Below are 24746 nucleotides of genomic sequence, written 5' to 3'. Positions count from 1 at the left end.
AAAATGTTCTTGGAAAGAATGGATTTTCTTCAGATTTCAGAAAACACCTTCACCTGTGTGAAGATAGCCACTGTGCTAAATATAGTGCTGTATCATCTCACTACACATAGCGCTTTTGGGATAGGTCTCCATGTCTGAGCCACCTTAGTCCCCAGAGATCTCATTAGCAGCATCCAGGCGGTGATTGATCTCATCCTATAGGTTAAAATAGGTTGAAGGAATTGCTCCCAGCACTCACTAGTTGGCTTTATTTTCAGTAAAAAGAATCCTAGGACATGAGGCCAAGTGTAGCTCTTGCGTCTATTTTGCAGACAGCTGAAATCCAGTCAGGTGAATCCCACTTCTCCTTGTCATTGTTTTACATCAAAGGAGAAAGAAAAGGGGGGATACAGCATTATCATGAAAATAACATGGCAAGGCACTGGGTTAGTACTGTTCAAATCAGAGGTTAGGTGAAGTTCTGTGCCTTTCCACTCCTACTATGTGCCGTTTTTGTAGCTAGATTCAAGGTGTATTATTAGGTTGTATTGTTTAGTGGTGATGAGCATATGGCTAGAGTTTGTAAAGCGTGTGATGTGAGGCTTGCAATACCTTGTTTGCAGCTTACAGTACATTAATTGTCTCATTGACTTTGTTTTAGATGTGGAATAACAGCAAGTCATTGATCAAGTACACATGGGAGAAAATTGTGTCCAGTGACATCATGGAAGTTGAACCTTGTACTGGCATCATAGGTAAAGTTTCTGAGACTTGCAAGCAACAATTAGTGACAGAAATACTTACATTGGTATGAGTGGAAGAATCGCAGAGCACTATAGTGCAGCTGGATCCAGCGGGAGACTTAATTTGATTCCAGGAGCTTCAAGAACAGGTTTGCAGCATGTTGTTTCTTTTTCTGTGCAAAATGGTGAGCCAGGACCCTGAACTTTTCTTTTCTAGATGTGAATAAATGCTGTAAATTTGAACTGCTAATTACTGGAAGCAAACCTGGGTCCATCAGCTATAATCTGCAGTGTAAAATTGAATCCTGTACAGAGCCTGTTGTGCTGCATGTTGAGGCTGCTTTTAAGGTACGCAAGTTCAGTGTTGCAGGATAACTAGCTATGGGGCCTGGCCATTGTCTATATACAGCTTTTTGCCTCTTGAAAGCATGACAAATCTCGAGCATTTACAAACAGGAGGTATTTTTGCTGTCTGGTAACTATTAAGGCAGTGTTGATACTTCCATGACAATAAGAACTTTTCTGCATTGCATGCGATGCATTTGCTTTCTGCTGTTCCCTGTGAAACTGAATGTTAATCTTTAAGAACATATCCTTCTTAATTCGGCAGTTTTGGCAGAAGTGTCCGTTCCGACGTCTGTTTCCTTGTGTCCTAGGGTCCACATCTTCATATTGATGTTCCATCACTCCAGTTAGGTTTGATTAAGCAGGGTGAGAGTGTGTTACAAACCTTTAAGATTCAAAACCTATGTCAGCTGCCAGCACAATGGAGTATGCAAGAAAGCAAGGTTTGTTTAGCTGAAAGGAATGAAAAGGTAAGTTACTACTATAGCTGGCTGTGCTCCTTCTTTAGGTATTTCTTCCTTATACTTAGGAGTTATTCATTTCAGATATCAAAATTTATAGTTTCTGTGACTTCTTATGAAACTGGATGTGCACAGTTCCATAAATGCATAAGCTCTTTTGAGATTAAATGTTTCTTTGAAAATTTCTCTATTTCCATTTATTACAAATCCCCTGATCCAAAGAGACATGGAATGTTTTCTTTATGACAGTGATTTCAGCTGCTACTGGTATAAAGAAAAGGGTAAGACTTTATCAGAACTGAGGCTGCTAAACACTTCTCCTGCACAGCTACATCTCGGACAAGAATCTCAGCACCTAGTGAATTGGGCCTTTTGGCTTTAAACAATAGCTTTGAAATATGCAGGTGTGTCTCCAAATAACTTCTTACCACAATGAATACTATAACTATTGTTTAGTATTACCTAGACTGTGATGTGTCAAATGCAGTCCATTCCAGTCGTTGACTTAAGAGCTCATTCCACTGTATGAAATAACTTGAGCATCTTGAAGGTAATACTTATGGCAAAGTATTGAGTGAGGGTATTTTTGATTATTTGTGGTGCACACGAAAAAGTGAGCTCTGTAGCTGGGTTCCTCCTTGATGTTATGCCTTAAAGGGGCGTGGGGAAATTCAGACTCTAGGTAAGGGCTTTTTGTTATAATGAAAGGCAAAATTCTGCCTGTGGACATGCCCATGGAAGGAAATGAATTAACTTGTTTCATGGCAAAATTGGTCTAGATCCTGTTCAGATGTTCTAGATTTTTGGTTCATTTTGCAATGGAGAGAGGAGCTTGTTAAGCAGGAACTTCTATCAGCCATCAGGAGCTGGAAATGTGCAAGGAGTTGTACTGTATCCCCATGACTTCTTGAGCTTTGTTTGCTTTTCTATGTCTCATGTAGATAGCTCCCCAACTTTGGGTGAAAGCTGATGGCAAAAATTAAAGATTTGTGAATGGTGGTTGTGGCAGCCTTGCAAAATGTGTGTATGTGTGTGTGTCTATCCCTTTTTCTCCAGAACAATTAAAATCAGAACTGCTTGATTAGGTATAGGTGTGTTCTGGAGGAGACCCTGTCCCCACAGTTCTCAAGCCCTTACTTCTCACGGTTACTCCTTTTGTCCCTGTCATTCCAAACAATTTCCTGAACCCCAGAGAGATTTTAGACTTTTATCTCTTGAATTTAGCATCCCAAAGCCCATCAGTGTCCCAGTGGAACTCATAGATCAAGTGCTCCATTCCTCCTGCTTAAGAGCTTCCTCTTTGCTTTCCTGAACCTCTTTAGCCTCCACCCCACACTGGTGCTCCTTCTGTTTCCACTCCTACTGCCTTCTTTCCTTGACCTTCTGTCCAAGAATCTTCCCAACCTGTGGCACCTTGCATAGCTGCTGCTCAGCCTCTCCGCTTGAGAGGAGACTGCTGCTGACTGCTTCTCTTTCACATTCCCCCTCACACCATGCACAGGCATCACTCTTACGCCCTTAGCTCTGACTACCCTTCTCTTAGGTCATTGCTTTTTTATTAGCTGTCCCCATAGAAGCAAAGTCTTGCCTCCCTGTCTAGCCAGGTTTTCACAAGGTTGGCAGTGTGCTTGCTGAAATCAACCCAGATGGGACTCCAGGGGCAGAGAGAAAGGATATGTCTGAGGAAGAGCTAAACACATGCAAGTCCTAATCAGATTGTGTGGCTTCAGCATTTTATACTTGCTATGCAGACATCAAAGACTTTTCTGTTTTCTCTCTCCTCTCCTAGGTATCTCCCTTTACCATTCAACCATCTGCTGGAGAAATACCTCCTTTGGGTATATGCACTGTGTCAGTCCAGTTCACATCATTGCGGTGCCAGCGTCTCCACACCGTACTAGATCTAGAGGTAGAAAACGGAGAAGGAAGGTAAAGGGGGAAAGTGTTGCTCTGCTTTGTTTTCTTTTTGAGATTCACATGTGTTATACTTTAGGTAGTTTTACCTCTTAAAACAAAAAGTACGTAGCAGAAACTCAGAGTGGGCTTGTGTATCAATGAACTATCCAATCGCTAATATTGCTAAATAAATGTAATGATCATTCGTTCCAGCATTCTGTTGCATGTCTAGCACATCTCATTAGCAATAACAATAGACCATCTGTGTGTTTATTTCCAGTCACCTTCCTGTTTTTGTTGAAGTTCAGGCCCCCCAAGCATGCCTGGTATCTAGTCACCTAATATTCACCGAAATTTATACTGGAGTTCCTGCCAAAGCAACCAGCAAACTTTCTAACCAGCGACTGGTACCAGCAAAATACTTATGGGGAAAGGTAAATGCTCTTCTAATGGATGAAGCATACAGCAGGGGTAGAAATTGCAATTTCTATCAAAATACAAATAATGACTACTCTTAAAAGCTTTTCTGATCTATCTTTTGAATAGTGATTGCTGCTTACTTGCTTATGAGCAAAATTTCAGTTTGAGACCAGCCTTGATGAAAGATTGATGTCAATATTCTCTTACTATCTGGGGATCATCCCTGGGAGAATGAGTGGGCAGAAATGTGAGGGGAAATAGGATGTAAGCTGCCAGAGTATTAAACGAAGTACCATGGCAGTTTAGGGCTTGCATTTAATTTAGTAGAGCAAAGAAACAATGGTACTTTTAAATTGTGTTTAAGTTTCACATTCTGGGTAGGATTCAGCTTTCAGATTAGGACCCCAAAATTTAGTATCAGTATGCCAGGTTGGACAGAGCCTTGGGTGACGTAGAATCATAGAATAGTTAGGGTTGGAAAGGACCTTAAGATCATCTAGTCCCATCCCCCCGACATGGTTTAGTGTGAGGTGTCCCTGCCCATGGCAGGGGGGTTGGAACTAGATGATCTTAAGGTCCTTTCCAACCCTAACTTATTCTATGATTCTATGTAAGATGTGATCTGAACTCTATTCTCAGTCAATGGAAATCTCAGCAGGAAGTTGGTCACCAGAACAAGTGTGTCTAGTGCCATTTTGAGTGCTGCAGAGTGTTATCCCTGACCTCCAGGTCTCACTCAAGAAATGTGTTCTCTTGTGAGTCCTGTCACATTAGCCAGCTGTGCATGTATTGCTTGGCTACCCTCTGTGCCTGTGTTTAGGCAACTGAATCCTATCTCATCTATGTAGTCAATGGAGTTCAGAGAAGTATTTGGTGAAATGGACACCTACTTTGGTCTGCAGAATGCTCTTTAGCACATACTAATGGGGTGTACGTTGGCTACAATGGTAGCCTTGACACCCACTACACATACAGTTAATTGACTTTGTAAGCTGAATCTTACTGTCAGTGCCTTGGTCATTCAGATCTACTCTGATATCCAAGGTTTAGCTCAGTTGCCTACATAAAAGCATTCAGCACCATCCAGGATGTCCTCAGGTGCCTAAGGGGTCCTAACAGAGCATGTGGATGATATACGATCTATAGGAAAACCTTTGGAACAGATGGAGCCTAGGAGGAATAGCCACAGCATTTTACATGGTGTCTGATGTTAATGTGTGAGCAATCAAGTAACTCCTGGCTTCGTGCCATGTGCAGTTAAGTCACTCAGTCACCAGGACTGTCTTTGTAGGTCACCTCTTCAGTCAGTTGAGAGAGATGGGGCACCTCTAGGATCCTGCTCCGATACCAGGCATATTGACTTCACCCTGGAAAGGCTTGTGACTGAGAGGAAGAGCAGAGACTCTGCTTCCAGCCCAGATGCCTCATTTGGGCAGCTGAAGTCATTTGGAATGAATGTAGACATAAGGATTTTATTAACCATAGGGGAATTGTAAAGCAAGCCTCAGTAAACTATCTATGTTGCTACCTGAAAGTGTACTAAACCTGAAAATATCTCAGTCTTACAGTCCTCTTTGATCTGAAGACAAAATCAGTCAGCTGAATGTCTATACTTTCTGTTTGGCAGCTCGTTGGAAGTCAGGCAGCTTTCTGCTCTGCCACTGTCTCCCCAGCCAGGGGCACCTTAGGCCCAAATGAAGAAAAAGAATTCTGCATAGAGCTGTCAGCTAACATCCTGGTAAGTTTAAAAACTGATGCTATTTTATCAAAACGGCAATACTGGCATTCTCATCTTGGCTCCATCTAGCAAAAGGAAGGATTTCTATATACAAAACGTAATGTTAATTCTTCTGTACAATATCTCTGAAATTGCTTTGCTTAGAGGTACCATGGGTGAAGACAAGAATTGAAGCAGTCCACATGGTATGCGTTTTTCTACCCTGCCTCTTTCTCAACTGTTCTGGTTTTCTTGCTTTCTTGAATGCCAATTCAGTTACTCCTAATGCTTATTTTTTTTCTTGGAGCATACAGATCTTCACTTTAGATTATTCCAAATGAAATGGAGAAGACTGGCATAGATATTATCATTGAATGTTTTGGGCTGGAAGGGGCCTTAAAGTCCATCTAGTTCCAAGCCCACTGCCTTAAGCAAGGACACTTTCCACTAGACCAGGTTGCTCAAAGCTCCATTCAACCTGTTTGGGTTTGTTTGTCTTTTGAGATGTTATCTATAATGCATTTGGTTTTCTGGATGCAGCTGGGCTTATGGCATTTCGACATTTGAAAATTTAAAAGGGGCTGATGGGACTAAGAGTCTGCAAAATAGGGCATTGACTGCAGAGTTTACAAACTTCAGGACTTCAGCCATAGGCCTGAATTAAAGCAACTAAATAAAGGAGCTTTCTAAAGGTATGGTGTATTAGTTCCCGTTACAGTTACTGGAGATGGAAGTTTCATTTATTAGCTTTAAAGTAGGTGTTCAGTACTATCAGAGATGCCCTAGCAAATCCCAGATACCCATGTCTGGCATATGCAGCATAGAATCCCAGTAAATGTAAGCCTTCTTCGTAGAAAGCTGGAAGCTCAACAGGACACACTGGACATCTGAAAGGGCATTTCTGCCATGTGGCTGGAGAACTGAATGCCATATAAGGCACCTATGAGAAAGCTGAGCTGGATGCCTAAGTGCCATGAATAAATCAGTGGAGATTTAGAGCTCGTGTTTGGAGTTCATCTTTATAGATGAACTCAAGGGCTCACATTTAGGGAGTTAGCATTTAGACATCTGAATGTGGAGCTAAATCCCAGTCCGTAACTTCATGCAGGATGCACTGATTCATACACTGATAAAGAAAAGAAAATAGTAATGAAAAACTAACCAGAGATTGGGTCACATAACTGATTCTACAAGTCGTGCTTTAAACCCAGGTAGAAATAAAACCTTGGGTTTGGAAGATTATTTAAGCATAACCAGAAGCAATTAATGCTTAGATCTTCAACACTTGCAATATGGGAATTGTGTCAAAAATCACTAATGGAGCACTTTTAGGCTTATAGACTGATGTGGGTGCAAAGCCAAGAAACAACCACAAATTTTCTTACCTTGTTACTGCTTTCTAAGCAACACTGATGCTGGCAGAAAAATGCACTTAAAACAATTCAGTAAAACTTTTCCCAATTCTATTATAGTTCTGGTTTCAATCCAGTGAAGTTTATACACATTTTCTAAATAAGTTTCTTAAAGCTGCCTTTCCTCTGTGGCATTTGCTTCACTTGCAAGGAAACTTGACTCTTTGCCTTTCAGGGTGAGCTGAAAGACCTTGCCCTTTCCTGTAGCATAGAAGATATGATTGAACCCCTCTTTCTGAGCATTTCTGGAGAAGTAAAAGGACTGCATGTCACCTACGCAGTACTTTCTGACAGAGGAGTTGCCAGGTAAATCAAGGGTTTGCCCTAAACTGAACAAAAATTACTTCTTAAAACAAAAATACAATGGCAAGAAAGGAAACACTTATCTATGTAAATGTCATTCCTCCTCCTGCTGTAGGCAGCAAGGATAGTAAAATGTGCTGGGAAAATTCACTGAGGGTGCGTATGTGAAGAAAAGGTATTGGGTTTACACCCTAGCCAAATTTATCATCTTCATAAGCCCAAGAGAACACTGGAGAAGAGCACTGCTCCCCACTGTTTAACTGAAACAAATTCAGTTAGCAACTGTGAATTCATTAAATCATGAATCATGGATCAGTGTGAAGTCAACTGCACAACTGCACATTAGGGGAACTCATGTTCATGTTTTGTGTCTGTTCTCCCTTGTGCTCCTGGCACTTGTCACTGCAAATTGGTAAGTTGCGCTTTTGTGTATAAAGAGCAAGAAAAATTACCTTTCTCCCTGGTAACTGAAGAGTGGGGACTCTGAAGTCTCTCACATGTTTGTGAGTAACAGCTATTTTCTGTAATGCCAAAAGTTTGCAAATTCAACTCTTAGATGTGAATTTAGAATTACAGAATTATACCCAAGACCCTGTATTTTGTACCATTAAGTTTTGTTGTTGCACTATGAGACATGATGTTAAAGAAAGATGAATATACTTCACTCTACCTTGGTATATATGACTGATTTTCATTATATTTTTCTGATATATAGCATCATTACTGTCTTTTGGAATATGCTTATCTTTATCTATTGTTAAATAAGCAAAAATGGATTTAATTTGGTACGTTGGCATATGTTATACGTGTGATAAAGATCTTACCCAAAATAAATCTTTACATGAATAGAAGTGAAAAAATGAAAAGCAGTAAATGCTGATGACAAAAATCATAGGCTGCATGGTCCTCAGACACGCTTCATCACAACCACGTTGCATATTGCACATTTTCAAACTACCAGAATTACCTGTGGCATAAGAAAATAAGACTTATGCTTTAATATAAATGTAATTTTGTCTGACAGTGAGGAAAGACAAATGCCACAAAGTCCGTGTGATCTTCTTTTGGACTTTGGATCTGAAGTTGCATTCAAAGCCATAGTAAAGCGTCAGCTAATTCTTACCAATAACACTGGAATCAGTGCTCCATTCAAACTAGAAGCTGAATATTTTACTGGCTATTCTCTTACTCCAGAAGAAGGAATCTGCCCGTAAGTCTTGCTTTTCTGCATAATAACTCAATACTAGTTTAGGTCTGGATTAAATCTGATACTGGGGATAGGGTGCTATTGCCTCTGTCATGAGATACACTTTCTGCAGTGTTATGGTGGGGTTTTTAAGCTCTTACCCTGACTGCAGTAATGAAACCTGCCGGTGAGATTTCTTGCAGAAACAGACAGTTTGCAGTGCAAGGACAGAAGATTTAGCTGGTGCAAATGGTGAACACTCTTATTGCCAAAGGACATAAGATGGTTTACAGTGGCCAAGACTCTGCTGTGTTAGATTGTAAGCAGAGCCTTACAACTCTCAAGTTGATTCACTCTTCAGGATGCTACTGTCAAAAAATGCCTTGCAGGCAATCCTTCAGGTTATAACGGCCACTTATTTGAGTCAAGTAGAGCTGTTACTTTAGCAGAGTCCTTCTCATTTCACAGAAGTGGCTTTTTTAATTTTTTTAAGCTCCTCAAGCTATTTGATGAAAAGAAGAGGACCCATCTCAGTACATGCAGTCAGAAGAGCATGGTCAGGTAGGGTAATAGCTGTTAATCCCTTTGTGGACAGAAGGCAAGAGCCAACTGACTAACATATTCAGCATTAAATGTGCCAGTCAGGTTATTTGATTCTGGAAGTATCTGGCTAAGTCTGCACTGTTAAGTGACTTAGTTCCTCAGTGCATTCTTGAGTTTGAAAGTGCACATTGCACAAGCATTAGGTCAACTTCTTTCTTCCCCCTGCTGCTTTTTTTTCTCTCCACCCCCAAATTGCTGCTTTCTCTCTCCCATTCTCTTTCTTTCTTCCTCTCTTGCCTCTTCTTTTTCTTGAAAACAGCCAACTGGAACAAAGATGAGTGACTTTGGTTATAGTTCACTCCCAGGATAGTTCCCAGCACACAGTATGGATGACATGCATAACATTTGGCTACTTCTCTCCTACACAGTCTTCCAATGCCACCACAGGAGACTTTTTTCTCTCAAACCCTTCCATATACCTTCCCCGCTGTGGGGAAGAACAGAACAGTTCTGTACAGCAGAACCCATCTATCATTTCTGATGCATTGTACTGAAAAATAGTAATATTTGGAGCCACATGGGACCCAGGGAGGGGGGAATTGGGAGAAAAATGCTATAATGTGTGGTTGTGTCTTCTGTATCCAAAATAAAACTTGGACATATTGGTACCTTGCCATAGTGTTTGGTATCTGTTACAAAGACAGAGCTTTTCAGCTGTTGAATTAGTACTTAATATTGGAAGAATGCTGTTCTGACAGATTCCATGCAAGCTTATTGATTTATAAGGCTAGGTGACTCAGAATGTGGAAGGGCTTTGCTCTTTGTAATTCATTCTTTGTGTTGCAGAGCACATAGAGGTAATCAGGCAGCTGCTAACAGAACAACCAGTTAGCACAAACTTTAGCTTATTTTTCTCAAATTGAGGGTGTTTTCGTGTAACCATTTAGTCCCTTGCATATCCCAAAAAGTCCTGGATCAGGCTGCTGAACGGAAGCCCTTCTATAAAATAATCTGGGTGAGAGCTAACTCTCAAGATCTGATTATGACCCACTGCAGAAGGGAGCTTGGGTAAAGTGGTATGAATGCGTGTTGTGTCAATGATCCCAGGTGGGTTTTTTTGAAGCCAGTGAGGTTAGGCTGATTAATACCAGCTAGAAATATGGTCCTATATATTCTTTCAAAGACTTTGTTTCATTTCCTCGGAAGTCATCAAATGCTTCTTTGCTATGCTTCTTCAGAGTTTGCTGCAGAGCTGCTGTCTCATGGGAAGGGAGTAGCTTTCCATATACAACCTTCCACAGGAACTCTGAAAGCATTCCAGCAGCTAATCATAGAAATAACAGCTTACAACAATATGTGGGGAGAGTACCAGGATGATCTTGTCTGTAAGGTAGGTGGGGCTTCAGTTTTAAGTGACGAATTGCTATGGCACATTTTACACCAATTATATTTTCCAGATTCCTTTCTGTTAAAAATACTCTTTCATCTTGTTGGGACTTGTATAAAAAATAGGGTATATATTTCTATACCAATACCTCCAGTAAGGGACAAGCATTTTCTCTTACAGAGGGTGGTTTAGTTCTGGGGTAACATGTTGAACTCTTGAGAGGTTTTCATGTGCCTTTAAAATGACTGGAGCAGTTTTGATTTATAAAATCTGTTTGGTAGCTGGCCAGTGCACTACTGTGCTCTACCAATGTAATATATTGTGTTGTATGGGAAAGCCACAGGAAAGCAGTCTCCTGCTGAGAAGAGCTTTCATTAGTGTATGAACTAGATACTGTCAAAAGAACCAATAAATAATATTTGAAAATCTAATCATTTTTCAAAATGTATTTTTAACCACAGAACTAAAGTTTTATCTTGGTTCTAATAGCAACAATTCTTTTTTTAATAGGTGGGAGACTTACAACCTAAATTAATTCCTATGCGAATGACTGTGAAAGGCTGTCCAATCTTCCTGCAGCTGACGGGACCACAAACAAAGTCACCCACAATCAGGTATAGTGCAAATTACTGTCTAAGAATTAAATATGGTTGGGCTATAGCCAACACACACACCTGTTCCCATTTTTTTGTGATATAATGAGGTTAGCAAAGTCACTGTCAAAGCACAGTTTCTGCTTCTATAACACAAATACACTTGGCTCTGCCAGCACAATTAGAAAAGAATCTGCATACAAGCCTTCTTAGGTTTACCAGCAATCACTGTTCTGGGCTTATAGTTGTAGAATTTCACCCAGTCCAGCCTCATTTGATTCTGTGGAGACAGAAACTGGTACATGGTGGCGGTTACCATCATCATCCACAGTTCATTTCTCACTGCCCCTTTATATAGATACGAGAAATGTAGCCCCAAAGTTAAATAGGGGCAGAGGTAGGTTTAAGCCCACTTGTACAGCAAATTGCACCTGCGTATCTGGGTAAGGGGTAAGTTTTGGTTAATGGGAACCACGACACTTCTCGCTCAGCCAACTGCCATGCAGTATGGCTGCTTCTTGCTGACTTCAGAGGAATTACCATTGGGTATCATATTGCAGCCAAGAGCATCTGCAATGTCAACTCTGTACTGTGGTACAGAAAATGGATTTAGCTATATTCAACATACAGAAAAAAAATCCAACCGAAAAACAATGCCCTTATGCACCTAGAAATGTCTGACATGGGTAACTGTTATGTAGCCATTTGTTGCCACTGCCAGAGTGTTTCATAGGCCTGATTTCATGTATTTACCTTGAAGCATCTGAGACAAGTAAGAAACTGGAAAAAAGAGACATTAAATAAAATAATATTCTACTTCACGGTATATTCCATGCTTTACCTGATAGCCACTCTTAACAGGCTGCCAATACAGCCAGATGTTTGCACTGTTAAACAAATCTTCAATGATTTCAGCTATCCACTCTTATTTTCTGCATGTACTGACAGCAAGGTTTCCCCCCTCAGGTTTGGCACTCATGTTTCTGGAGGGTCTCCTGTCTTTCGGAGGGTCCAGCTCAACAATCCCACTCCCTTTGGTAAGAATGACTTTCATACAGCAACCATTGACACCCAGAAGGTGTCATCGAAGGACCCATTAGCATGTTAATTAACAGGTCTGCTTATTTCCTAATCAAGATGGGTTTTGTAAAAATAACAGCAGTATATAAAAGAGTGTCTAAGCTGTTTTTTAACTTAGTACAGAACAATAATACCTGTTGTCAGGTTTTTATGTCCATAGTAGTATTTATTATTATGGCATTACTGCCAAGAATATTAATTTGTGTTCTGTAACCGTAAAGCAGGTAAGCTCCAGCTAGAGTGTAGTAGAACATACGTAATGGACTCAATGTGTTGTTACTATGGAATGGCACATCCAATCCTGATGTGCCTGGGGTTTCACTCCTTGAAATAATGGAATTCAGGATTTTCCACCCTGTTTTTGTGAATCTCTCGCAGCACTAACCCTGGTTAATCAGATGTGCTACCTGCTTCTTAGTGGCACCATCTGGCTCTTCTGTGTTTAGCCTTTGTCTCTTGAGTGAGATATTAAACTCTTCAGAGCAAAGGTCAATCACTTCTTTTTCCTTGAATGCCACCAAACACATCTGCTTAGCAAATAAAATGCTCATAATTGATTTAATGTTATTAACAGTATAGGTTAGGACCTAAGTGGCCAAACCATAATAAGAGCACAGTACGTGTGATCTGGTACAGCAAAAATGGAAAGCTTGAGATATGCTTCAATACAAATCTGGTTGCTAGACCTAAATTCATTCCTTGACGTTCTGGTTCTCTGGTAGCAGCTAAGATATGAGTCTTCTCAGTGACCAGTAATTGTCCTTTCTCCTCTTCAATTTAGACATCCGCCTGGACTGGGAAGTTTACAACCAAGAACAAGCTGATAACAAATTAGTGGACCTGTTAATGTTCTTTGAAGACCCCTTTCCTCTTAAGAACACAGATGAAAATGAGACTGGATCAACTGGTAACACTTCGGAGTCAGAGATCGTGTTAAAGTTGGATCAGTCTGCCATCCCTCGTGGAAGCATTTATCCAGTTTTGCAAACCACCGATGAGGTCAGCTGTTAGTCTGTTTTTCATCCTGCTGCTGAGATACATGATGGGCTTCTTGGCATGAAAGATTGAAAACAATAACATGAGATATAACTTGTAACTAAGAGCTGGATTGTTAAAAGAAATGCAGCTCCTCTCACACTCCAAAAAACCAGTACATGAGCAGATGGCCATTGGTATCAGCAATCAGTTTACAGAATGAGCTGTAAGCAAATAGCTCTTCAGCTTCTGCTTCTCTTAGAGCTACTAAAGAAGCTGCTGAGACACTTCTTAAAATACTGTCTTTGAAAAACTAATGCCACTTTTACGTGAAAGTGTTAGGAGGACTAAAACTCCTTCATTTGAATCTGCTTTTCTTATGGGGACTTTATGGTGTCCATGTGTGCGGTAGTCAGGGAGCAGAATCTAACCTGCAAAGTTCAAATTGCAGGTAATAATATGGAGGTATTTACCCTAGTGCTAAAAGTAGATTGGTTCTGTCAGATGCTACCATGTTCTAAGAGAACATTACATGTGAAGTTTGATTATAATATGGCAAATTACCTTCTTGAAGGGCTGGGAATGACAAGAAGATATCATTCAGGATATGCATATTTCTCAGGAAAAAGCTTTACAAAAAACATAGTAAAATCTCATTTTCTCTGCTTTAGCTCAAAAGGCATAGTTGTTTTGAATACACCTCTAACCTTTCTTGTGGAAAAAGGGAACATTATTGCTCTGGAGTGCTGGTTTGTATAACTGGTCAGAGATGACACAGCTGAGTGCTTCTCTGGGTAGAACAGCACCCAGGCATGCACATTTTCCAAGTTGTTCAGGAGCTGTTTCAAGACAGCAAACCTATGCATGAAAAAAGTTAATGTACAGGTGCCCTGGGTTTAGCAGTAGCAGTAATTCTCCTTCCCAGAGACTGGTGCATGGTATGGGATGTAATATACCCACTCAATGCCATGCTCTTTGGCCCAAGTGTCTATAAGGTCATTCCGGAAATGAGTCCCATTGTCTGACTCAATTCTCTCTGGAGTGCCGTGTCGCCACAATATCTGTTTCTCAAGGCCCAGGATAGTGTTCTGGGCAGTGGCATGGGGCACAGCGTGGGGCACAGGGGAAGGAAAGAAAGAGGGAGAAAAAAAAAAAAAGGTGGGGGGGAGTGAGTGGAAGGAGAAGAATTACTGCTACTGCTAAACCCAGGACAACAGGACACATCCATGTGTCCAGCTTTTGTGCCAGAAAGAAGGAAGCTGAAGCTGGCCATGCTTGCTGACTAGAGCAGCAGTTCCCTGTTCACTCGCATTCCTATTTTGCAGCGTAACAGTTTTAACCATTCCCCACCCTTGTGTCCCTGCAGTCTTCAGGCTCTGACAGCAAAGAGAAGGAAATCATCACCCAAGGACCCGCAGTACAGAAACTCGTCTCTCTACTTGTACGACCTCATGAAGGGGTTCCTGCAGACAGCCCCTACTCCATTACTCCAAGACAGATAGTAAGGTTTTACACTTCATTGTGCTTAGATTTAGCATATTTTCTGCAGGACAGAAGAGACAGAGGAGGAGGAGGCAGAAGTGGTTTGAGTTATAGGCTACTAAACAGCAGGCTAGGAGGTTTTGGGGTCTTAAAGATGACTATGAGAAGAGTTTTCAAAGTCAACAGAGAAAATAGTGTCCTACCTACATCTGAGCAGTTAACTGATAACTGGAATTAAGTGTTCAGTTGTACTAGGTGCTCTAGAGTGGCATCTCTGGTCCTCTTACTTGGGTTGCCTTGGTGAAATGTGTGGCATTTGGTGAGAGGCATCCAGCCTGAAGCTTTGGAAGGATGTCATTTAATCAGGGTAGATTTGCTAAGTAGATGTGGCAGAGCTAGAAAGCAGGCTGCTGCTCTGTAGACAGCTCTTTTGAGTAAACTGTTGTAACCCAAAGTACTTCAAAAGTAACTGTGCAAATAGAGGCCACAGTGTCACTATTTCTTAGGATAAGATAAAGCAAAGACAGCACTGGAAAGATCTCACTGAGGGACAGGGTTGCCTGAAACATCAGTGTGACAATTTTAATTCCTAATATTAGCAAGCTTTTTGCCAAAGAGCTTCAGTTACAAGTTAGAGTGAGCTAAAGATTACATAAAAGACATAATTACAGAGATGGCATCTCAAATAAATGAAGCCCATGGCCAACTTCGGGGTTATTTGGGCTGAGATAGTTCCGATAAACAAGTGCTGCATTATGGAGGCAGAATCTGTCCGGGCAGCCAGCAGCTGGGTGTACCCCTGTGGAATGGAGCTGATGCCTGTAGAGTCATTCAGGTTGTTCTCTGCAGAAACATTCTCTGTCTTCCTACTATTGCTCCAGGAAGGTCCGTTATCTCAGGTGTTGTGCAGGCCAGCTGGCCAGACCTGGCTTATATCCATGTCAGAACAGCTAAGCTCTCTCTGACCACAATGCACAGACCTTGCAGTGTTGTGTTGACAATGCAGAGCTCACTAGCTCTGCTCTGGCCCTTCTAGACTTTAGGCAGAGCTCTCTTACACTCCTCAACACTCTGAGAAGGGGAATACTGTGCAAGGAGAGCTGAGCTAGTTTTGCTTCTACTGAATGTAGGTCCAACAACAGCAAACATCTCACCCACTGGTCACATGAAAGGGGGGACTTTGCATGTGCACAGCAGAAGCCTGAAAGCAGTACATGCCATGTGGCGCTTGAGCTTACAAACTCGGCTAGATGTGAATTGGCTCTGCAGGGAGATGGCAAAAGTTTTTCTGCAGCAATAGCAGGATTTAACCGTAACAGGTATAATGCACCTAAAGAAAGCAGGATCTATTGAACCTGTAAATGCCAGAAAATCTGCTGTAGCTGACTGGTGTATTTGATTACATTCCCTGCTTTCATGTAAAATAAAAACCAGCAAAGAGTAAACTGAACCATAAAATACCCGGAAGTCACACTTGTAACTCTTTAAAAAGATGCTGCTTCTATCTGTCAGTGTTGTCAGTTGTGGGAGAATCATCCGAGTTAGCTATGGAGTAAGAGTGGGCAGAACTGGGTGTTTTTAAAAACAAACACGTATGTTTGTGTACTTAGAGAGTTGGTCTGTGACTATGCTTAAACTCTGTTGATGGTAAAGAGTGGCTGCACTGATATTTGCAGCTGAAATAATTGTCGGGTTTGTTGTCACATGGTGTCATTTTATTGCAAGCCTGAGAGCAGTTCCTGCTGCTTGCGCAACTCAGTTTTAGCTGCTCAGGGCTAAGAAGGACGCTTGTGCAATCCCAGGCAGCTCCCTGCACTACTGAACAGTTGTCTCTCGACTGCAGGTGGTTCCAGAAGGTGGCAGCATCTCCGTTTGCATCGCCTTCACCCCACACGTACTCCCAGAGACTGCGACTGAAGTGCAGTGTGAAGGGTTTGTGCTGGGTTTCTTGAGCTTAGACGACAAGGTAAACTGACTATCGCGGCAAGGCTAAAGTTCACAGAATCACAGAATGGTTTGGGTTGGGAGGGACCTTAAAGCTCACCCAGTTCCAACCCCCTGACATAGGCAGGGACACCTTCCACTAGACCAGGTTGCTCCAAGCCCCAACCAACCTGGCCTTGAACACTGCCAGGGACAGGGCAGCCACAGCTTCTCTGGGCAACCTGTGCCGCGGCCTCAGCACCCTCACAGTAAAGGTCGTCTTCCTAATACCTAAATTCACCCTCTTTCAGTTTAAAGCCATTCCCCCTTGTCCTATCACTACATGTATTGGTAAAAAGCCCCTCTCCAGATTTCCTGCCATCCCCCTTTAGGCACTGGAAGCTGCTCTTCTCCACGAAGCTTGCTCTTCTCCATGCTGAACAAGCCCAGCTCTCTCAGCCTGTCTCCATAGGAGACGTGCTCCAGCCCTCGGAGCATCTTCATGGCCTCCTCTGGACTTGCTCCAAGAGGTCCAGATGACTAGAAAAGATGACTAGAAAATAATTGTTTCCCTTCCTGTAATTTATGTACAGGCTGCTGTGTACCTGGCCAGTCTGTATAAACAGTCCTGTTCCTGCTACCCTGTTACATCCTTCCTTAACTGGGGTTGTTCATTTGTTACATTTGCTTTGGAAGCATTCTGGGATAGGAATGTCCCATCTTCTTACTTTGTCTGGTGCAGTAGACCCCAGACAAAAGCCCAGGATTTGAAACACTATCACAACATCAGGTTTTATTGATAACAGTAGTTAACAATGGGACTGAGACTCAGGACTGCTGAGTTCTGTTCCTGGCTCTGCATCCACCTTCCTGTGTGAATTTAGACAGCATCTTTCTCCTCTGGGAAACTTCCTCTTCCACAACTCCAGCTCAAAGGCTAATGTGAGGTTTGAATAATGTTATATGAATTGTTCTGCAATTCTCTGATGTGAATCATTGCAAAAGTGCAAGGTATAATGAATGAATGATAACAGAATATTTAATAAAAGCATCCCTGATGGGTTTTATTCCTGAATGAAGGAGTATGTGCATTAACCAGAATTCAGAGTTCAACTACTGCTTAGCTTTTGCCTTTCCTTATATGTCACCATTGTGCCTCACAAAGAAGCAGAATCCTATTTTGTCTAACAGTCTCTTAGGCTAGAAGTAGGTTTGGGGTTTTATTACTATCAGTTTATACATCATTTCTGTTTTCAGCATACAAAGACAGTACCTAACAAAGTACATCGCAAGCACCGCTATGAAGTACCACAGCTACGAGTAGACTTACAAGCTTTTGTAAGGCATGCTCTGTAAGTACCCTCACTCCCAAGGCTGGTACAGCCCCAGAATAGATCAGCCTGGAGGAAAGGGCACTGACCAGCTCTGATTTTTTACACTCAGGTTGCAAGTAGACATGGATCTTGACAGAGGAATGGTGTTTCATGCAATGGCAAGTGATCTCTTACCAGATCATCCTATGTTAGAAGTAAGTATTTCACGCATGGATGTATTTGGCTGGTTTGTACTATTGTGTGAATTCAGAGCTGCATGCACCTGGTTTTTAAAATGCATCTTTAGTTCCAGTAGCCTCATGTTGCTATTGTCTATGTTGCACATAGGAAGATAAGTAACACAAAAGGACCTTAAGGTCTTTTTAGCCAGGAATAAGCAAAACTGAGTTCAGGCAGTGCCTATTTTATGTCTTTCTTTGAAGAGGGGCTTGCAAGTAGAAAAATAAGTATTTAATTTCAGGATGAAAGATCTGATAGAATAAGTCACTCAGAGCAGCCTGGTCAGTTCCTGTTTCTCTTGGCATTCAAAGGCTTTTTAACCGTATTACATTATTTATATATTGGGGTTTTTACTCAAGAAATTTCGGAAAACGCAAGCAGAAAATACTGGGTTGCTTTGGGATAAAGCCCTTCCGATCCCTGCTGATGCTGAATGAGCAGGCAGACCAGCACAACCCTCTCCAGGGAGTTAAAACTAACCAGTTTTGAATCATTTCTCCACCAGGTTTTGACCAATTCAGTGATGACTCAAAGTCTGAAACTCATCAATTACACTAAGGTTCCTCTGTACTTCAGGCTCCTTCTGTCTACGCCCTTCAGCCTCTCCAGCACAGATCCCCAAAAGAGCACCAAAACATCCCACAGCAAGAGGGAGGAAGAAGGACAGCAACCACAACTTGTACTTTATCCACAGCAAAACATGCTGGTAGGCTCAAAAATAATAATGCCGTGCCAGAGTAGATAGTTGAGTGTAACTGGTGTGGCAGCACGGCCCAGATGAACCGCAAGAAAAACACCAGTCTAGAAATCTCCCAGTTTCAGGGGAAATGTTGGTATACCAACAAGAGCCAACTACTGCAAGTTTGACCTCTGTATTGTGGGTACAAAATGTTTGTCTGCAGTGGCCCTGATGAGCTTTTCTCATCAACTCTGACCTGTTGCAACCTCCCGCAGAAAACCCTGTTGTTTTTGGAGCTCACCTAAATCAACAGCCAGATATATATGCTGGAAAAATTAAAAGATTCCCAAAGGCTGCAGGCCCTTATTTCCTTAAGTTAGATACAGGTGATGCAAACAAAAAAAATTGCTTTGCTTGGGGTCTGCACAATGACATTAAAGGAAACAAAGTCCAAAGACAAGAATTAGCTGGGGTGCAAAGAATCCCTAACAGTTGTATTTTTGAAGTGTGCTTCTCGTTTTTTAGTGTTCATTTTGACATGGAAGCATATCTTAATTCTGCACGCGTGGGAAGAAAGACAGCTTGCATGTTTAAGACAGCTTTGGGAATATGGTATGTGTAACCTCAGGAATTTAGAACAGGAATTTTTCTTCCTAGAGACTGTTTCTCCGCTGTGGTTCGGAGATTAGCTGTTCACCTTTACACTCTATCTCTGTGTACTGGATTCATAGGAAATAGCTGTGGTTTTTCTTGAGTTATAAGGCTTTGTTCCAATGGGAATTTGGTTGCTGGCATTGACACCTTTGGGTTCCAGTGGGAAAATGTGCATCTGGGCCTTTGAGCAATGTTTACTTTGGATTTCCTGCACATTGTGTCTTCTTATGTGATGGTCATCTGAATTCCTCTTCCCACAGGTGAAAGTGTCATTCCACACAACTCTGGAGTTACTTACGTATCAGCATTTGCCAGATACCCAGCTGCTTCCTGGCTTCCAAGTGCTCCAATTTGAGAACGGAGAGAGAAAGCTGAAGTTTAATCAAAATCTGGTCATCGAATATAGTAACCGCACTACCCAGGTAAGATCAGAACCAGATCTCTGGATCCTGAGAAGGGGCTGTGTTCTATCAGCATCTCTGCTTGGATTGCCTTAGGGTTTACTCAGCTTTGAAATACAGCCATCTCTAAATTGTGTCATCCAGTTCAAGTGAATGACCAGGGATTTGCAAATAGCTCTCCACTGAAGCTGCAGGTGACTCCATTGAAGCTGCAGGTGACACTGATATGTACAGAGCAGTTTTGGGTCTGAACCCTGGTACCCCAGCTCTTTGCACAGCATGACAGTGATGGTGATCCAACTCAATCTGAGGGCAGCATGCCCAGTCACAGTCTGACTCCCAGTGTCCTTCTGAGACATGGGGTCAGGACTGTCTCAGTGATCATGCCAGCAACTGAGTCAGCAAGCATTGCCTCCTGCAGTACCCGCGTGCTTCTTGAAGTCTCCTGGGTCTAACTCATGTGGTGTGTTCACAGCCCACACACATCTAAAGACCAGTCTCTTCCAGATGGAAAGCTATAACCCCCGCAAAGTGTTCAGCAGTTCCAGTACACTGCAGGCATTGGTGGGTTTTTTTGTTTGTGTTTTGTTTCATACCAGGTATTTCTGAGGAGTGATCTATGTAAGGTCCAAACACCGTACATAAGACACAGTCAATTTAATAGTAATCTCGGGCAATCTGCACAAATTAAACGATTCACAGTGGGTCACGTACAGTCCTAAGGGACGTTGAGATGCTGTAATGTCTGCATCTCTGCAGAAAACCCAAATAACAAGTGAGGATGTTCATTCCATGTTATTTCATTAAGATCACAGTGTCTGGTTTGAAAACCTGTCCCCAAAAAAGTAAAACAAGTAACAACTTCATTCACTGAAAGCTGTAGAATGGGGAATCAACTCTATTACGAAAGAACACAGAGCAACTACTCTTGATTCAGTGCTGGAGGTTAAGAATGATCCACCTGCAGCAGTTTCTGTTAAAGCTCTACAAAAATCAGGTGGGGTTTTTTTCCTTCTTTCCCTTTCCTCTGTTTTTGCAGCTGGTCCCAGTGACTGCTTACCTCACTGTTCCAGTTCTGAAGCTCTCCTGCCACACAGTTCATTTCAAGAGCTGCTTTGTTGGACAGACCAAGATTGAACATGTCTTCTTGTGTAACAGGAGTGGCTGTAGAAGTTACTGGACTGCTTTGCTGGGTATTCTGCATTTGCAATCAGATTTCCTTGTTGTATAGTTTTACTATTCAGTGGTTTTATTTTTAGTAAGACTGCCTGCATTCACTCAATAGATAGATAGCCAATATATGAGGATGTTGGCTGCAAATGTGTCAATCAGGTCTGCTTCTGGTGTCATGTTCTCACTTACAAGGGCTTTTTCTTTTTCTGACATCAGTGTATCTCTATGGCTTTCAGCAGTTACTCAGATTTAACCAAAGATTGGATCACAACCCCTACAAGTAATAGGCATGCTTTGCTCATTCGTTATTCAATCCTAAGAGGCAACAAGAAGCAGCAGCTCCTCATGTGTTTGGTTTGAGCTTCTGCCTAATGATGTTAAAAACAGATGGGCTTCAAAGGAAAGAGGATCAGGGCTTTATTATTTTGACATGGAGGCCACTGATCCCCTTGATTATGGGATGAAAACAGACATGGCCACATGCAGGACATGATTTATTAGTCGGCTAGTGCAGAGGCACATTGGTTTGAGCATGCTATGTTATACAATCTTATATGAAGGGATTTGTATTTCTGTGATATTTACCTGTGATTTTCACTGCAGATGAACAGGAAAGGCATAACAACGTGAAGGTGTTTTCTGTTTCCCCTACTAATGGCATTTTGGAGGCACGTGAAGGGGACCCACCTACCAAAGCGATTCTGCAGATCAGCTTTACTGCAAGGTACAGATAACAGGACTGAGATCTTGCTGCTATTGCCTGTCAAGCCCCAGTTTATGGTGTGAGTGGTCACTGAAAGCAAAGAGCAAGTCTACTCTTTTCTTGTGTTACCAGGCTGCTCATTTTAATTCTAACACATCCCAATCCTGGGCTCCCAGCTGGTACTTTTTCCACACAACCACATTCTCTGCGCTGCTCCTATATATGGGATTTCTTTTGTATTTGATACCCAGAATTTCAGCTTTGGATTAATACACTTGAAATCATGCTGTTCCAACAGTCGGCATGACACACTGACTACATGCCGCTGCATAAAACCTCTTTCTTTAGGGCAACATCTTCAGCAGTAGGTAGATCTCAAGGCTGTCTAAGTCAGTGCAGAGGCCAATACAACAACTGAGTCCTTTATGCATCCAGCACTTTATTAATGAGAACAGAGGGCGAAATGTGTCCAGAGTAGTTCAGAATTCCACTAGAGCATCTGTTTATCCTGTGGGAAAGTGCAGTGTGTTTTGCGGTCAGTCTCAGGGGTCCTTCACTACAGTTTATGTGGCTCCTTTCTGAAAGAAATTATTTAATTCCTGTACTTCCCTACATGCATTAAAAGTAGCTCCTGATGAAACAAATAGAGCAAAATGTTGTTCTGATGCAGTGACACCAGTTGTTTTGCACAGCCTGGTGCAATGGTTGGTGTTACAGTCAAGGCGTTTGAGAAAGAAAAGCAACAAGGTATTTTTGTCTAGTCCAAAGGTTTTCCGCATAGTGAAGATAACGCGAGCTGCAGGCAAATGACCTTTAAAGAACAGAAGCAAGCAGATGAAAATGACTTTGTCCTATAAACATCATAACCTTTGTCAGGGCTAGGACCTAGTTGTGCCTGGCAGAGCTAGGCTGATGACACTGAGCAGTGTGGTGTGGTGACACACCGGGGGAAGGGATGCCATCCAGAGGGATTGGCACAGGCTGGAGAAGTGGGACAGTGCGAATCTCATGAAATTCAACAAGGCCAAGTGCTAGGTCCTGAATCCAGGCAGGGGGAGACTGGAGAGCAGCCCTGAGGAGAAGGGCTCAGGGGTGGTGGGTGTTGAGAAACTGAATTTTTTTTCCTGATGGGGAAAAAAATTCTTCCCTGTGAGGGTGGTGAGGCCCTGGCACAGGTTGCCCAGAGAAGCTGTGGCTGCCCCATCCCTGGCAGTGTTCAAGGCCAGGTTGCTGCTCCAGTGGAAGGTGTTCATGCCCACAGCAGGGGGTTGGAACTAGATGAGCTTTAAAGGCCCTTCCAACCCAAACCATTCTGTGATTCCCAAAGCCTTTAATCTCTTCGCTGTAACTAAAGAGATGCAACTCCTGTATAAAATTCAGCTTATGTTCTTGGAAGTTACCGCATGGTGACATAAACCTTAAGAAAGGCAGTCTATCCCAATGATTTAAGGTGACATGAGCTACTGGTGTAACTTCAGTCTCCCTGGAATACACTGTGAGATCTCTATCACTGGAGCTACTGGAATCTCACTGGGATGAAGGCTTGAGCAGCTGCTCTAAGCTGTCCTGGCTCTGCAGCTTCATGGATCAAAGACCTCCCCAGGCTCTGACTGCCAAAGTTTTTCTGTAGTGTTTCTGAATGTGCCGGAAGCACTTCTTTTTGTCTGACAATCAGCATGCCTGGAACCAGAGATGCTGCTGTACAGCAGCCAGCTTGTCTGTTCAGCTCCAGACTACGCATCCCCCAGCACCCGGGACCAGTGTGGCATTAGCAAATAACTATATGCAAGGTGTGAGGTAATTTTAATAACTTGCCTCCCTAAATCAGTGGTCTTCCTGCAGGGGAATCTTTTGTGAGGAAGACAAAATAGAAGTTGTATGGCAGCACAGGCTCTTGCCTCAGGCTTTACAACAGCCATCTCTCGGACGCAGAGAAATCCTTCAGATGAGCAGTCTCTGGAGCACTGCACAGCATTAGCCTTAGGCCAGTTGCACTGCAAGACTTCCACTTCGCACAAAACTACGGTTGCTGTAAGCTGCTTGATGCTCACTTACAACCTGGACTCCACTGACTGCCCCTTGTCTTAAGCAAGTTGACAAAAACTTTCTTGTTTCAAATGCTGTCACAGGATCAGTTTTCACATCAGGGCAGTGCAGGCACTGGTTTATTCCTGAACACAAGCCCTCAGCAGAATTTGTTTGTCTAACTAAAATAGATTTTTTTCAGTAGGAAGATACTCAAGTTTTTCTTTGCAATATGAAGTTAATAACTCAACATCTTTACTTCAGGTACAGGCTGCATTATCCTTCTCAAACATCCCCTATGTAGCTGTGGGCCATGACACTCTAAAGTGGTCCTGCAACCCCCAGACTCAACACCAACATGAGAGACTGGTGCTCATGATCAGAAGCAGTTTTATGGCTCAGAGCACCGTTCTCCCCCTTTTCCTCCACAAAGTAACTAATCTCATCCTTAAACAGAGAATTGCATCTCCCTGTCACTGAACTGTCCTTTTGCACCGCATTTCAGGAGCGACATTCAGTACAAAGCAGTCATGACTGTTACTGGAATACTGGGGGAGAAGCCCTGCAAGCTACAGATCAAGGGGCAAGGAACCTACGATGGCAGGTACGAAGACCTGTATTAAATTTAAGCAAGACACCGTGGGACAAATGTCAAGGTAACAGGTTGGATGCAGCTGTGCCATCCACTGAGCCTGTATTGTCAGCTGGTTTATTATGGACTAGAATTTTAGCAGAATGGAATTTTAAGTTATGAGGGCATGAAGAAGTTCATGGTACTTTAAACAGGAGAGTCATAATCTCATTCTATTACTTTTACCACTGTGATAAGCTTAACCACTACCCCCAGGCTCTGCAAAGTAATTGGTTTGAAATAGCGAAGCAGCCATAGTAACAGTTAGGCCAAACCCCTCTGCATGCCTCCAATTACAATTAAAGACTGTTTGTACCTCATAAAGTAGTTTTTGTTTTGCCTTGCTTATTTGTTTGCCATTAAAAAGATATTGACACATCATAAAAGCAAGAACCAGTGAACAGGCCAGCATTCCCCAGGCTGTCTCCCTTACATGAAAAGGGGAAGAGCCAACTTTCCCTGGACTTCTTGGAAGATGACCA

The 24746-nt window shown here is 42.3% G+C and overlaps 1 protein-coding gene across 1 annotated transcript in view; it reads left to right on the top strand.

Annotated features, from left to right (window-relative positions):
* DLEC1 (DLEC1 cilia and flagella associated protein) overlaps positions 1 to 24350 on the top strand; it is a 41074-nt gene extending 16724 nt beyond the window's left edge. Inside the window, exons 17-38 of the mRNA XM_065666887.1 lie at positions 641 to 734; positions 940 to 1070; positions 1379 to 1537; positions 3318 to 3457; positions 3705 to 3858; positions 5472 to 5582; positions 7149 to 7279; positions 8301 to 8486; positions 8956 to 9023; positions 10244 to 10395; positions 10903 to 11006; positions 11952 to 12022; positions 12847 to 13064; positions 14407 to 14541; positions 16366 to 16488; positions 17703 to 17797; positions 17889 to 17973; positions 18504 to 18704; positions 19592 to 19753; positions 20772 to 20925; positions 21509 to 21629; positions 24139 to 24350. Coding sequence (XP_065522959.1) covers positions 641 to 734; positions 940 to 1070; positions 1379 to 1537; positions 3318 to 3457; positions 3705 to 3858; positions 5472 to 5582; positions 7149 to 7279; positions 8301 to 8486; positions 8956 to 9023; positions 10244 to 10395; positions 10903 to 11006; positions 11952 to 12022; positions 12847 to 13064; positions 14407 to 14541; positions 16366 to 16488; positions 17703 to 17797; positions 17889 to 17973; positions 18504 to 18704; positions 19592 to 19753; positions 20772 to 20925; positions 21509 to 21629; positions 24139 to 24256 — 2913 coding nt within the window. The 3' untranslated portion in view covers positions 24257 to 24350. The remainder of the gene's footprint in view (positions 1 to 640; positions 735 to 939; positions 1071 to 1378; positions 1538 to 3317; positions 3458 to 3704; positions 3859 to 5471; positions 5583 to 7148; positions 7280 to 8300; positions 8487 to 8955; positions 9024 to 10243; positions 10396 to 10902; positions 11007 to 11951; positions 12023 to 12846; positions 13065 to 14406; positions 14542 to 16365; positions 16489 to 17702; positions 17798 to 17888; positions 17974 to 18503; positions 18705 to 19591; positions 19754 to 20771; positions 20926 to 21508; positions 21630 to 24138) is intronic.
* The last annotated feature ends 396 nt before the right edge of the window (positions 24351 to 24746 follow it).

This window comes from Lathamus discolor, chromosome 2, assembly GCF_037157495.1.
Source record: "Lathamus discolor isolate bLatDis1 chromosome 2, bLatDis1.hap1, whole genome shotgun sequence".
Taxonomy (NCBI): domain Eukaryota; kingdom Metazoa; phylum Chordata; class Aves; order Psittaciformes; family Psittacidae; genus Lathamus; species Lathamus discolor.
Note: the sequence above shows the minus strand (reverse complement) of the source record. Positions and strands in the feature narration are given on the sequence as shown.